Source organism: Capricornis sumatraensis, chromosome 7 (genome assembly GCF_032405125.1).
Source record: "Capricornis sumatraensis isolate serow.1 chromosome 7, serow.2, whole genome shotgun sequence".
Classification (NCBI taxonomy): Eukaryota; Metazoa; Chordata; class Mammalia; order Artiodactyla; family Bovidae; genus Capricornis; species Capricornis sumatraensis.
The window spans coordinates 82,600,099-82,614,171 of NC_091075.1; the positions used below are offsets into that span (position 1 = coordinate 82,600,099).

Below are 14,073 nucleotides of genomic sequence, written 5' to 3' on the forward strand. Positions count from 1 at the left end.
TTGCCTTATAGCAGAAACTAACACAATGTTGCAAATCACTATACTCCAATAAAGAATTAAAAAAAAAAAAAAAAAAGATAGTGTAGAGAAGTCCTGCTTTGGAGGAACAGCATTGGATTTTCCCTGTGGCTCAGTTGATAGAGAATCTGTCTGCAGTGCAGGAGACTTGGGTTCGATCCCTGGGTTGGGAAGATCCTCTGGAGAAGTGAAAGGCTAACCACTCTAATAATCTGTCCTGGAGAATTCCATTGACTGTATAGTCCATGGGATTGCAAAGGGTCAGACAGGACTGAGCAACTTTTTCATTAATTTCATTTTCAATGTAAAATCAAAAAGTTTAACCTTAAGCTCTAAGCAAACATTATACAAGGGAAAGAAACACTCTTCAAACATCTTTTCCAGATATAATGAATGCAGAGTAGATCTTTTTGTAAATTAAAGCAGAAAAGTGAAATTCTGAGGAAAAAATTAAATGTAATAAATGTCATAATCATATGACAAAGTTAGATCTGTTGGATCCCATTATTAGGCTTCAATGTGGGTTAATTATCCTAGGCCCACACCACTATTCCCACAGACTTAAAGGTGCTCCCTAATAGTTAGATGTTGAAGCCATAAATTTTGATATATTGATATTTAGAGATTCCCTGATACTTCAGTTGGTAAAGAATTCTCCTGCAATGCAGGAGACCCCAGTTCAATTGCTGTGTGAGGAGATCTGCTGGAGAAGGGATAGGCTACCCATTCCAGTACTCTTCCCTTGTGGCTCAGCTGGTAAATAATCTGACTGCAAAGCTGGAGACCTTGGTTTGATCCCTGAGTTGGAAGATCCCTGAAGATGGGAAAGGCTACCCACTCCAATATTCTGGCCTGGATAATTCCATGGACATGAGCTAATTATTGTAGGGAGCCCATTATTGCTATAGGTTTAATGGTGTCCCATAATAGATGTTGAAACCATACACTTTAATAAAATGGTATTTAGTGATGGAACTTTGGGGAATTAAGTTTAGATGTGGCCATGAGGATAGGGCCCTTGTGATGGGACTAGTGTCTTCGCGAAATGCCAGAAAGCTTGCTTTTGCTCTTTGCCATGTGAGCAGTCACTGATAAGGGAGTCATCGACAAATCAAGAAGGGAGTCCCCACTAGAGAACCCCACCTGCCAGCACCTTGATCTTGGACTTTTCAGGCTGAATATTTGAGAGAAATAATTCTTCTGGATTAAGCCAATCTATGATATTCTGTTAGAGCAATCAGTGCACACTAAGAAGCTATCAATTTAAGAAGTTGAGGCTTTTTCTCAGTTCAATTCAGACGCTCAGTCCTGTCTGACACTGTGACTTCATGGAATGTAGCACCCAGGCTTCCCTGTCCATCACCAACTCCTGGTGCTTGCTCAAACTCACGTCCAAGTCAGTGATGCCATCCTACCATCTCATCCTCTATCGTCTCCCTCTCCTTCTACCAATCTTTCCCAGCATCAGGGTCTTTTCCAATGAGTCAGCTCTTAGCATCAGGTGGCCAAAGAATTGGAGTTTCAGCTTCAGCATCAGTCCTTCCAATGAATATTCAGGACTGATTTCTTTCAGGATGGACTGGTTGGATCTCATTGCAGTCCAAGAACCTCTCAAGAGTCTTTTCCAACACCAGTTCAAAAGCATCAGTTCTTCGGCTTTCTTTACAGCTCAAACCTCACATCCATACATGACTACTGGAAAAAACATATCTTTGACTAGACAGATCTTGTTGGCAAAGTAATGTTTCCACTTTTTAATATGTTGTTTAAGTTTCTCATAGCTTTTCTTCCAAGGTGCAACCGTTCTTTAATATTATGGCTGTAATCACCATCTGCAATGCTTTTGGAACCCAAGAGAATAAAATCTGTCACTGTTTCCATTCTTACCCCATCTGTTTGCCATGAATGATGTGACCAAATGTGATGATCTTAGTTTTTTGAATGTTGAATTTTATGCCAGCTTTTTCACTCTCCTCTTTCACTTTTATAAGGAGATCTTTAGTTCTTCACTCTCTTCCATAAGGTGGTGTCATCTCCATATCTGTGGTTACTGATATTTCAAATCCCAGCAATTTTGATTCAAGCTTGTGCTTCAGCCAGCCTGACATTTCTCATGGTGTTTACTCTATAAGTTAAATAAGCAGGGTGACAATATAAACCCTTGACATATTCTTTTCCCAATTTGGAACCACTCCATTGTTCCATGTCCAGTTCTAACTGTTGCTTCTTAACCTGCATACAGATTTCTCAAGAAGCAGGTCAAGTTGTCTGGTATTACCATCTCTTTAAGAATTTTCCAGTTTGCTGTGATCCACAGAGTCAAATGCTTTGACATTGTCAATAAAGCAGAAGTATATGTTTTCCTGGAACTTTCTTTGTTTTTCTATGATCCAATGGATGTTGACAATTTGATCTCTGGTTCCTTTGCATTTTTTAAATCCAGCTTGAACATCTGGAAGTTCTCAGTTCATGTACTGTTGAAGTTTGGCTTGGAAAAAATTTTAGTATTACTTTGCTATCACGTGAATGAATTCAATTGTGACATAGTTTGAACATTCTTTGACATGGCCTTTCTTTGGAATTGGAATGAAAACTGACCTTTCCCAGTCCTGTGGCCATGACTGAGTTTTCTAAATTTGCTGGCATGTTAAGTGGACCACTTTCACAGCATCATCTGCAATTCACATGTGGGGTAACTGAAATCTGAAGTGTGGATTTAGGGGCTGGTATTATTTAACTGAACTATAAGAACTGAAATACATGCATATCAGAGCCATGCAAAGCATGCAGTGCCTATACATGATATTCACTCTCCATTTGGCATAGTTATTCTAATGCTCTATATATCTTCACAGAATTGGAATCCTACTTACATCATATTTATTATAAAGTCTTATGCATGGTAAAATTAAGCCTTTAGCATCTTAGTATTCTAATATATAATGGGGATTATTAACTGTTACATAATGATATTTTTTCTCATTTAAATTTTTTGTACTTTTAAATTGGAGGATAATTTACAATGTTATGTTGGCTTATGCCATACATAAATGTGAATCACCCATAATTATATATATATATATACACACACACACACACTCCCTTTCCTCTTGATTCTATGTAACCCTCAAATGTTGTTTCTAATTACAAAACAAATAGCGATTTTACAGTTCTTGCCAAATAATACATTTTCCATAAGTATTTTACACACATTAAGCACAGTTAACCTCTATTATTTTGCATCATATATATGAATGCTGCAATTTTGAGAGGCTCCTTTTCTTAAATACCATGAATCAACAATATATATATATTTTTTTTATTTTTCTGTTCATATTCTAAAGTTGGAAAGCACATTTTCAGATAAAATATTTTAAAATATCAGAGTTTTGTGAGATCAAGATTGGGGAATGTTTTTCCTTTCATATTCATAGTTCATTGGTTAGTATTTTGTTGTTCAGTTGCTCAGTCATATCCAGTTCTTTGTGACCCCACTTAGTGCAGCACACCAGGCCTCCCTGTCCTTCACCGGAGCCTGCTCAAACTCATGTCCTTTCAGTGAGAAAACACCCAACCATCTCATCCTCTATCATCCCCTTTCTGCCTTCAATCTTTCCCAGCATCAGGGTCTTTTCTGATGAGTCAGCTCTTCGCATCAAGTGGTCAAAATATTGGAGCTTCAGCTTCACCATTAGTCCTTCCAATGAATATTCAGGGTTGTTTTCCTCTAGGATTGACTAGTTTGATCTTGCTATTCAAGGGACTTTCAAAAGTCTTCTTCAACACCATAGTTCAAAAACATCAATTCTTTGGCACTCAGCCTGCTTTATAGCATGACTCTCACATCCACACATGACTACTGGGAAAACCATAGCCTTGACTAGATGGACCTTTGTCACTAAAATAATGGCTCTGCTTTTTAAATGCTCTGGGTTGCTCTTGCTTTTCTTCCAAGGAGCAAGAGTCTTTTAATTTCATGGCTGCAGTTACCAATGACAGTAATTTTGGAACCCAAGAAAATAAAGTTTGTCACTGTTTTCATTGTTTCCCCATGTATTTGCCTTAAAGAAATGGGACTGGATTCCATGATCTTAGTTTTCTGAATGTTGAGTTTTAAGCAAGCTTTTTCACATTCCTCTTTCACTTTTATGAAGAGGCTTTTTATTTCCTTTTTGCCATTAGAGTGGTGTCATCTGCATATCTGAGGTTATTGATATTTTAAAATCCTGGAAATCTTGATTCCAGTTTGTGCTTCATCCAGCCTGGCATTTTGCATGATGTACACTGCATAGAAGTTAAATAATCAGAGTGAAAATATACAGCCTTGCCATACTCCTTTCCCAATTTTGAACCAGTCAAGTTGCTTCTTGACCTGCATATTCTTAGGAGGCAGATGAGGTGGTCTGGTATTCCCATCTGTTTACAGAGTTAAAGTTCTGAACACTGAAATCATTTACTCTGATGGCTGAAGTAGATTTGCTGAATTTTGGCAAAAACTCTGAATAATGTAATTCTCTGTGTTACTATTTCAAGTAAGGATATTAATTTAACATCTTTAAGTTTATCTTGTTTTATAAAATCTAAAATAAAGCTTGAATACATAATTTATATTCATTTATTTTCAAACTTAAAAAGTAGAAATTGACCACAAAACACTCTCAGTTAAGTGTGAAACATCACATATAATACTATGTGTATTATAATACATAATATATAATACAAAGGATCTGCTGTGAGTGCCTTTTGGACTACAGGAAAAGATGATGAAAGGTCCACTGAAGTTTTAAAAAAATGTAATTCTTTGATCAGGACATGTATTTCTCCCCCAAGAATAGGAAATAAGGGTTTAGGTTTTGTTACAGTGTGCATTGCACTAAACTGGTTCATCTGCATCAAGGGATAAGACATTTAATAAAGTTATAGGAACCAATATGTCACAAGGGAAAAAAAAAGCCTTTATTTTTCTTGTTGAATTATATTTAAAAAAATAACAATCATTTATTTAAAAACTCCTGACAGTTTATTGTACATAATTATGTGATTATGTGGAATTTTTTTTTTACCTTTACCTTTTCATTTTACTATCTGTCATTTTTGAGATTTATAATCAACTTATATTTTTGCTACAGTTTCTATGGAGAGAAAATAAATCAAAATATGTCAGTCAAATTTGATCTTCTAATCCTACATAAAAGTTTAATGGAGTATGTGTGAAAGCAATTCAAATTTATATTTTTTCATTATTTTCTTATTCATTTATGTGTGCCATGTCATGCATCATTTCTATGTAGTTTAGAACAGAGTTTTGATGTTGGCAATTTAGTATGGGGATAGTTAAGAAGAAATTCTACATACATGGTGGTGTATACCGTGGATGATTAATGTAGTAGGCAATCCAAGAAGTGAATCCCCAATAAAAGGCACAACTCTGCAAATAAAACAAAATAAAAGTTAAGGAATATATACACACATAACATCATTTGAATCCACCCCAGACATTAATATTCCACATCACAGTATTTTGGTATAAAAAGGTTATAAATTTTCTAAGCCTGATAAATGGAATGCTTCTTCATCGAGTCAAGTAGCTAACATCTTAAAAACACCTATCTGATATTATTAAGAAAATATATTTCTTTGCTCAAACCTTGTTAATATAAATGAGTATTTAGATATACGGAAATGTAGAAATGTATTTTTGGAAGATTTTTCAAGAATAGCTTTTGTCTGTCAAGTAATAAATAGGAGGGAAGTAATAAAAATAATAAATTAATCTATTAGATAAGATTTAGCAATAGTCATATCCCCAAAGTAAATGAATAAAATCATGAGTTACCCAATGTTTTTTGATTGATTATGAAGAGAAATGGACTAGTTTGGGTTTACTAGGTTATGATGCTGATGTGATGAATGTTAATACCTTCTTTCAAAAGAGAAGCTAGTCTAAATGATTTTTTTAGGTTTCTAAGAGTTCAAGAGTTTACTCCTTCATTTTAATGACAAAAATAGAATAGCTCCCTCTTCAAACATTTTAGAAAGTAAATATTTGCTAAAACCCAGGAAGGTCTTAAAGATATAATTCATTTTGAAACCAAATTTTAAATAGGAAAATAAAATCAATTTAAACTAGAAAATTGAGTCATACCATATTGTCTAATATACATTTCCATGTCAATATTCCACAATGTTTTCTGTTTTCTTGATAACTATTTGACGATTAATAGCATTTATATTCATTATTTTGGGGGACAGCAAAGATCCTGCCATTACACTGACAACAACCACAAATAGAGGATATAGCATCATCATTTTAGTCATACAAATTTACATTTATTAAGGGGTTTATGTATCAGATTCTTCCCCTTTAAGTGGTACTTAGTCTGAATTCAGTGCTAAGTATTTTCAAAATTAAAGGTGCCTAAAAGTACCTTGTAACATAAGGTCATGGAAAATATTTCATGTAACATTATTTGTTAAGGGCAGCTCTGATGAACCAGATCACTCACAAAATGGCATTTTAGCAGTTTAAGATATGCTGATACACCTGAACAGAAAAATTGAAGCTTGAGAGAAATAGCATGATTAAATGATGATGCAGATGATCCTATACATAAAATTTATCAAAAATAATTAAAATTACAGAACATATCATTGCCCACCTTTAGCAAAATTTTCAAAGATGTATGTCCTGAAGAAACCTTGTGAACAAATAAGGTTTCCAAAAGGTATCGGATATAGTGTATACAGTGACAGAAGCAGGCCAAGCTAGAAGGAAATAAAACACAACTCCATTAAATTCCCTTCCAAAAATCTGGATCACCTTATGCATAAGATGCTTTTTTTTTTTCTTTTTTTTTAGTTTGCTATTACTTTCCTTTCTATTTTTGAAGATAAATCTCTTAAAGTTAATTTATTGGAGTACAGTTAATTTACAATGTTGTTAGTTTCTGCCTTTCAACAAAGTGAATCAGTTATACATATCCACTATTTTTAAAATTATATTCCCATATAAATTATTACAGAGTATTGAGTACAGAGTTCCCTGTGCTATATAGTAGGTTCTTATTCACTATCTGTGCTATATTTAGTAATGTATATCAATCCCTGTATTCCAATTCAACTTTTCCCCATCTTTCCCTTTTGGTAACTATAAGCTTGTCTTCTACATCTATGAGTCTACTTTTGTTTAGTAAATAGGTTCATCTATATTAATATATTGTAACTTTCTCTTTATCAGGAAAATACTGGTTTTGATAACTAAAAGACAAATGTTAGTTTTCATGTTTTTATTATTTTTATTCTAGAAAACTTCTAAATTTAATAATATAAATTCTGTTACAACAGTTTCTTTAAATTTACTTCTGATGACACAATATATTTTATAATACCAATCATAAACAGTATGTTCACATCATTCCAAGGAATGAATATACATATATATATATATAAAGTACTTATAAATTTGATCATATGAAAATGGTTTAAATTTGAAGCAGAAAATTTACAACCTACTTAGAATACATTTGACATGTTATAATATTGAAAATAGCTTTTCATTGCCTGGTTGTTCTTTAACAAGTACTGCACATTGAAAAAGCTTAATTCACTTCCTATGGGTTCAATGCAGCTTTTTGTTTGTTTGTTTGTTTTCTTGCCTAACATATTGCAATATTTTGTGTCTCTTTATGTCATTTGTTTTTGTTGCTTTTCTAACCCATCACTTCTTCTTGTTATTTGTATAATTAATATTAAAAAGTGAATGTCAAATACAGTTTACAGATGTATGTTTCCTTGTTTATACTTAAAATATATTTCCATTAAAATACACACCTATTTTATGAATAAACATGTAAAATTTCAACAACTATGATTGCTATTCAAGAAAATCAATATTTATCAAAGATTATAAACTTAAACCAATAAAGGTTAAGCATAAAAATCAGCATTTCATCTATGACACATAAAATCAAACACTGTACATTTATAAAACCACAATGAATTGATGATTTCTGATACTAATGAGTGACTTTGGGAAAAACAGATAAACAAAAAGCAACATACCTTAATCATTAGTTAATATATCACTGTTCATTAATTCATAAAAATAAAACTGCACCTGTTATGGGAGAGATGTTCTATGTGGTGTCAAAATTTATGAACAATAGGCAAATTCTGAGAGAAGTGAGAAAGTAGAATGTATATATTTGGGGGCAAAGCTTTCTAGAGAGTAACAGAAACAAAAGCAAAGGTTCTGATATAGGAAGTTGCCTGTGGATTCAAGGGATTGACAAAGTCAGTATCTCTCATAACTTGTTGGTTTAGTTGTAGAAGTATTTGTATAAATACCTGAGAAATATAATTTTACTTTTTTTTCTACTTTACAATATTGTATTGGCTTTGCCCTACATCAACATAATGATAACCCTGTATGTGAGAGAATTTTACCTTTTCTAAGAAAGCAAAAAATTTATCTTTTGCCCAACAATGAAGCAGAGCACTGAATGAGAAATTTTAGTTTAAGCTATGATTAAGTTAGTTCACTTATTTAATTTTTATTATACTATTAGGGCATAGAGATTAGCATAGCAGATAGCAATGCCTTAATAGTTGGATATACACCATTTTGTACATTACTGATAGCTCACCAAATTTGATTTCACTTCAAAATATTTAATTATGGTCAAAAAAGTGAAAGTCACTCAGCCTTGTCCAACTCATTTGAGACCCCATGGACTATACAGCCCATGAAATTCTCCAGGCTAGAATACTGGAGTGGGTAGCCATTCTCTTCTCCAGGGGATCTTCAAAACCCAGGGATCGAACCCTGGACTCCTGCATTGCAGGTGGATTCTTTACCAGCTGAGCCACCAGGGAAGCCGTAATTATAGTTGACTTCCATTCAAACATAAAATCTTTCTCTCTCCAGTGCTAAGCTAACAGAACATCCATAAGTAGATTTGGATTCATTTATTTTTCCCAGTTGTAATATGTGAAGATTTCTTATGTTTTATCAACGAAGTTTCAAGATATGTGAAGTGAAGTGAAGTCGCTCAGTCATGTCTGACTCTTTGCGACCCCATGGACTGTAGCCTGCCAGGCTTCTCCATCCATGGGATTTTCCAGGCAGGAATACTGGAGTGGGTTACAATTTCCTTTTCCAGGGGATCTTCCCGACCCAGGGATGAAACCCGGGTTTTCCACATTGGAGGCAGGCGCTTTAACCTTTGAGCCACCAGGGAAGCCCTAATTATAGTTGACTTCCATTCAAACATAAAATCTTTCTCTTTCCAGTGCTAAGCTAAGAGAACATCCACAAGTAGATTTGGATCCGTTTATTTTTCCCAGTTGTAATATTTGAAGATTTCTTATGTTTTATCAATGAAGTTTCAAGATATGAGGACTGTTAAAAAGAAACTTTATTAAGTTGCAAGGCAGTCATTGTATCAGGTTTCTTTTGAGGAAGAATATGAAAGCAATATTTAGATAAAAGTTTGTCAGTGTAAAAGAATTTGCTAACAGTGATACTGAATTGCAGAAGGCACAGTGTAAGAATTCCAGGAATTGAGGAAAGTTCAGTAAAAGCAACAAATAGAAGGTTTTAGGGCATATTTAAATGGAGTGTGAGTTATGAGGGATGATCTGAATGTGGGGAGTTCATATGGGCAGTGACCTAAACAAAGACAAAGTATCCAAATATCAAAAGCTGTTTTGTTGTTTTTTGTTTGTTTGTTTGTTTTGTGTTTGTATTTAAGGCAGATATTCAAACTGTGGATACTGAGCACAGGAAAGTTTTCTCCGGCTACTTTTTCATCCCTGATGTTGCAGTTAAAGCCTTAAGGAGATGCACATAAGGCATATGTGCATCTAGATCACTAGATCCCTCTGCTGGGAGGGACCATGGCAGTTCTAAGTATGTGTCTGCTCTCTAAAATACTATTGACTGAATAAAGAACATCTGCTTTACATCAAGCCGTGGGCCACCATTTCACTATTTGAGGAGCATAGTGATCATGTTATTTGTCCTTAGTCCTAGTATGCAGATTTGTCCTTAGTCCTAGTATGCAGAATTATGTAAGAGATTCAAAGAATTTGGGGGCAGTTGAGTCACAAGAGGAGTGTAACCTAGCAGAAAAATGCTCTGGAATATGATTCAAAGTGACTTAGAAGAAGTAACATTGGATTATATGTCAGGTGGATATGGGGTTTGAAATTTTATCTTTTTAACTTTGAGAAACGACATCATCCATCCTGAAACTGAATTGCCTTAGAGATTTTGGGATTATTTTATAAACCTCTACTAGACACTTAAATTTCAAAAGTAGTTTGTGTGTACCTACTCTGAATGATTTCATATAAACTTAACATATTTGTGCTTTAGGAAGAATGCATTTATCACTGAGATATTACAAAGCATGCCATGTTTGTGTTTAAAAATAGCAACCAACTATTAGTCAATTCCTTTGAGAATGTTGCTGGGTAAAAGAAGAAAAAGGTCTTCTTTCCATATATATCTGATACACATTATTATATGTCTGATCTAAAAAATGAGGGCAATTACATTCTCCAATAAACTCTCCACCCCAGACTCTTTCTAAATGATTTGGGCATTCTCTTCACTTATGAAAAAGAAAGACTGATTTTCATGTTACTAAAGGACCTGAACAACTTGTCCTATACTAACCAGACCATGATCCCTGAGATCCAACCTTCCCTTGCCTCCTGTGCACATGCTCCACATGCTTTCTCTCTGCTCCTACAAAACATCAAACTTCTATGTACCACAGATAATTTCCATATGAATATTTCTCAGATTTACTAGTTTGGCAATCTCACATATCTTCAGAAAACATAGAAAATATTTAAACATAACTTTCTTTAAAAAGCCCATCTCAGAACACACATCCAGTTCAGGTTCGTTTCTTTTCATACTCTAAAAAGTCCAGTGAAAAATAAATTTGTATGTAATTGTTTCATGCCTCTATTCTTTCAAAACATTACTATTGAGCATTTTTTAAAAATCATGTAATGTATTATTAACAGAAAAGATTGAACATCAAAAGACACTCATTATATAACTTAAATTCATAGAGTGAAAAACACAAATGACTATGTAAATATATAATTTTAAAGTAATAAAATGTAGGGGAACATTTAATAACATATTTCTCATGGAAGGAATAGGAATGCTAATACTGATAAGAAATATTGGGGTTTATGTGAAGCTTGAATAAGAGATAAGAAAGTGAGAGGCCATGAAGAAAGGTTGGAGGAAGAGGGATGGTGTGTGTAGATGCCCTTTTGCGAAAGGGCATGGCAAATATAAGAACAAGAAGGGTGGGCATTGTGGCTGTAGTACAGAAGTAAGAGTGAATGAAAGATTAATTTGATATGGGACATCAGGAGTCAAGTGATTCTCTATCATATAGCATCCCTATGATCTGAATTTTGCTTCTTAATTCACTTAGAGTTTAGGCATTTGCTCAGATTCCTTTTCCGAAAAAATGAATTGGTAACTCTACATATCAAAGTAGCATCTTGAATGACTATTCTCTTTCTTTTTAATTTGATATTTGATATAGGGGACAGAGGTAAAGAATCCACCTGCAATGAGAGACCCAAGTTTGATCCCTGGGTTGGGAAGATCCCCTGGAGAAGGGAAAGGGTACTCACTCCACTACTCTGGCCTAGAGAATTCTATGGACTATTACAAAGAGTTGGACATGACTGAGCAACTTTCGCTTTCACAGAGAAAGAGGTTATTTCCATAGTATGTAAAGAATCATATATTCATCTTTGATAAGTGTCCCTGGTCTTTTTTTTTTTTGTATTTTATATCAGAGTTAAATTTGATTTTGGCCTTTAATTTACTAAATGTAAATTTTAAAACCTTTTTTTGTTCTTCCAGTTTATTAGTTCACTTATTATTGATTTTCTATGAAATTTTGCCCATATTTTTAGAGAAGTATTTATATTCTGAGCCCTATATATGACCTCTAAACTTTATAACATTAAGCATTTCATTCGCTTGTTGCTTGTAATCATAACTATCAGAACTTACCTCCACTCTAAGGTATACTTAATATATTAAGTATATTAAGTAATAGGTACTTGTTTATAAACTTACAAAAGTATATTTCCTTAAAAGTGAATTCATGTTCATTGAGTTTACAATATTTGATAACATAATATACTGTGTATTAGTCTGTCTCCTTCTTAATCTATATGCACCATTTGAATGTATTACTTACTGTACCACTGGGTGACATAATCTTCTAGAGCTCTCTTTCATGTCATATATATATGGGATCCTCAAATAAAAGAGGAGATATATTAGCAGAGGTCCTGTGTATTCAGCCAAAAATACCTGAAAAAAGAAAGTGATTTAGTTTAAACAGTACATTTTATAGCTTCTCTGGTGGCTCAGACAGTAAAGAATCTACTTGCATTGCAGGAGACCCAGGTATAATCTCTGGGTCTGGAAGATCCCCTAGAGAGGGGAATGGCAATCCACTCTAGTATTTTTGCCTGGAAAATCCCATGGACAAAGGAGCCTCATGGATGACAGAACACCTGGGATCTCAAAGCACTGGACAGGACTGAGCTGAGCGACTAACACAGAACCATGATAAACATGTCCCCAGACTTACCCTGCTATATGAGCTGGTGAAATGGATAGGTGAGCATCTGTTCTCTAAAAACAACTAGACCAAGTGCTGTCACAAACAACAGGAAATCTTCCTTAGAAAAATTAGCCAAGAGTTAAGGTAAAGGACAATTATAAATAGTAAAATAAAAATATTAGACATAAATATAGTGATGTCTTCATAAATAGTACACATTTAATCATATGTTTTTAATATAAATTTATTTATTTTAATTGGAGGTTAATTACTTTACAATATTGTATTGGTTTTGCCATACATCAACATGAATCCGACACAGGTATACAAGTGTTTCCCATCCTGAACCCCCTCGCTCCTCCCTCCCCGTACCATCCCTCTGGGTTAAATAATTTCATTTAATCAAATGCATAAGCGCATTTCTCGTGTCTTTCCAGCCCCATACTAAATAAGTCTTCTATGTTAACCATCCCTGTCACTAAATGGAATGGGAAATAGCTTTTTGCTGCCATGTTATCTAGAAGTCAATCAGTTTGAAAGTGAAAGTGTTTGTAGTTCAGTCCTATCTGACTCTTTGAGACTCCATGAACTGTAGCCCACCAGGATCTTCTTTCCATGGAATTCTCCAAGTTAGAATACTAGAGAGGGTTGCCATTCTCTTCTCCAGGAGATCTTCCTGACCCAGGGATCAAACACAGGTCTCCCGCATACCAGGCAGATTCTTTGCCATTTGAACCACCAAGAAAAATCAATTTGACTGTTGTTCAAACTGAAATAATTCACTTCTCTCTCCTGGAAATTTTAATTTTTACTGAGTCTGAGTGAGTAGTTTTAGAGGATTGCTTTCTGAATTTTGGAGATTCTTTTGGAACTTGCCCCAAGTATGGCAACCATGTATGTGGAGAGAGATATCCAATCTATAGAGAGATAATCATAAGATTTGGAAAGATAATTGGAAACGAGACACATGATTTCAAAAAGATTAATTGGCTGATTTTCTGATGGCTTTCTGAATCTGGTGAGTGTCCATCATTTGATTTTGTCTTGATGCTAAAACCAGGTTAAAGTCACATTCTGAAATTTTCAGTCAGAAAAGGGAAAATAATTTCCCTACAAGTTTTCAAAGAGAAAAGCAGAGAAGAGAAAGAATACAAACATGACAATGATAAATTCAACTGCCACTTAAAACTCAAAATTAAAAAAAAAAAACAAGGATCATGCCATCTGGTCCCATCACTTCATGGCAAATAGATGGGGAAAGAGTGGAAACAATGTCAGATTTCATTTTCTTGAGCTCCAGAATCACTGTGGACAGTGACTGCAGCCACAAAATGAATAGATGCTTTCTCCTTGGAAGAAAAGCTATGACCAACCTAGACAGAAAGCAGAGACATCACTTTACTGACAAAGGTCCATATAGTCAAAGTAATGGTTA

At 34.3% G+C, this 14,073-nt stretch overlaps 1 protein-coding gene across 1 annotated transcript in view; it reads right to left on the reverse strand.

Annotated features, from left to right (window-relative positions):
• TECRL (trans-2,3-enoyl-CoA reductase like) overlaps window positions 1-14,073 on the reverse strand; it is a 140,047-nt gene that overhangs the window by 39,530 nt on the left and 86,444 nt on the right. The window contains exons 5-7 of the mRNA XM_068975621.1: window positions 12,267-12,382; window positions 6,678-6,783; window positions 5,374-5,446 (exon numbers count right to left, since the gene is read on the reverse strand). Coding sequence (XP_068831722.1) covers window positions 5,374-5,446; window positions 6,678-6,783; window positions 12,267-12,382 — 295 coding nt within the window. The remainder of the gene's footprint in view (window positions 1-5,373; window positions 5,447-6,677; window positions 6,784-12,266; window positions 12,383-14,073) is intronic.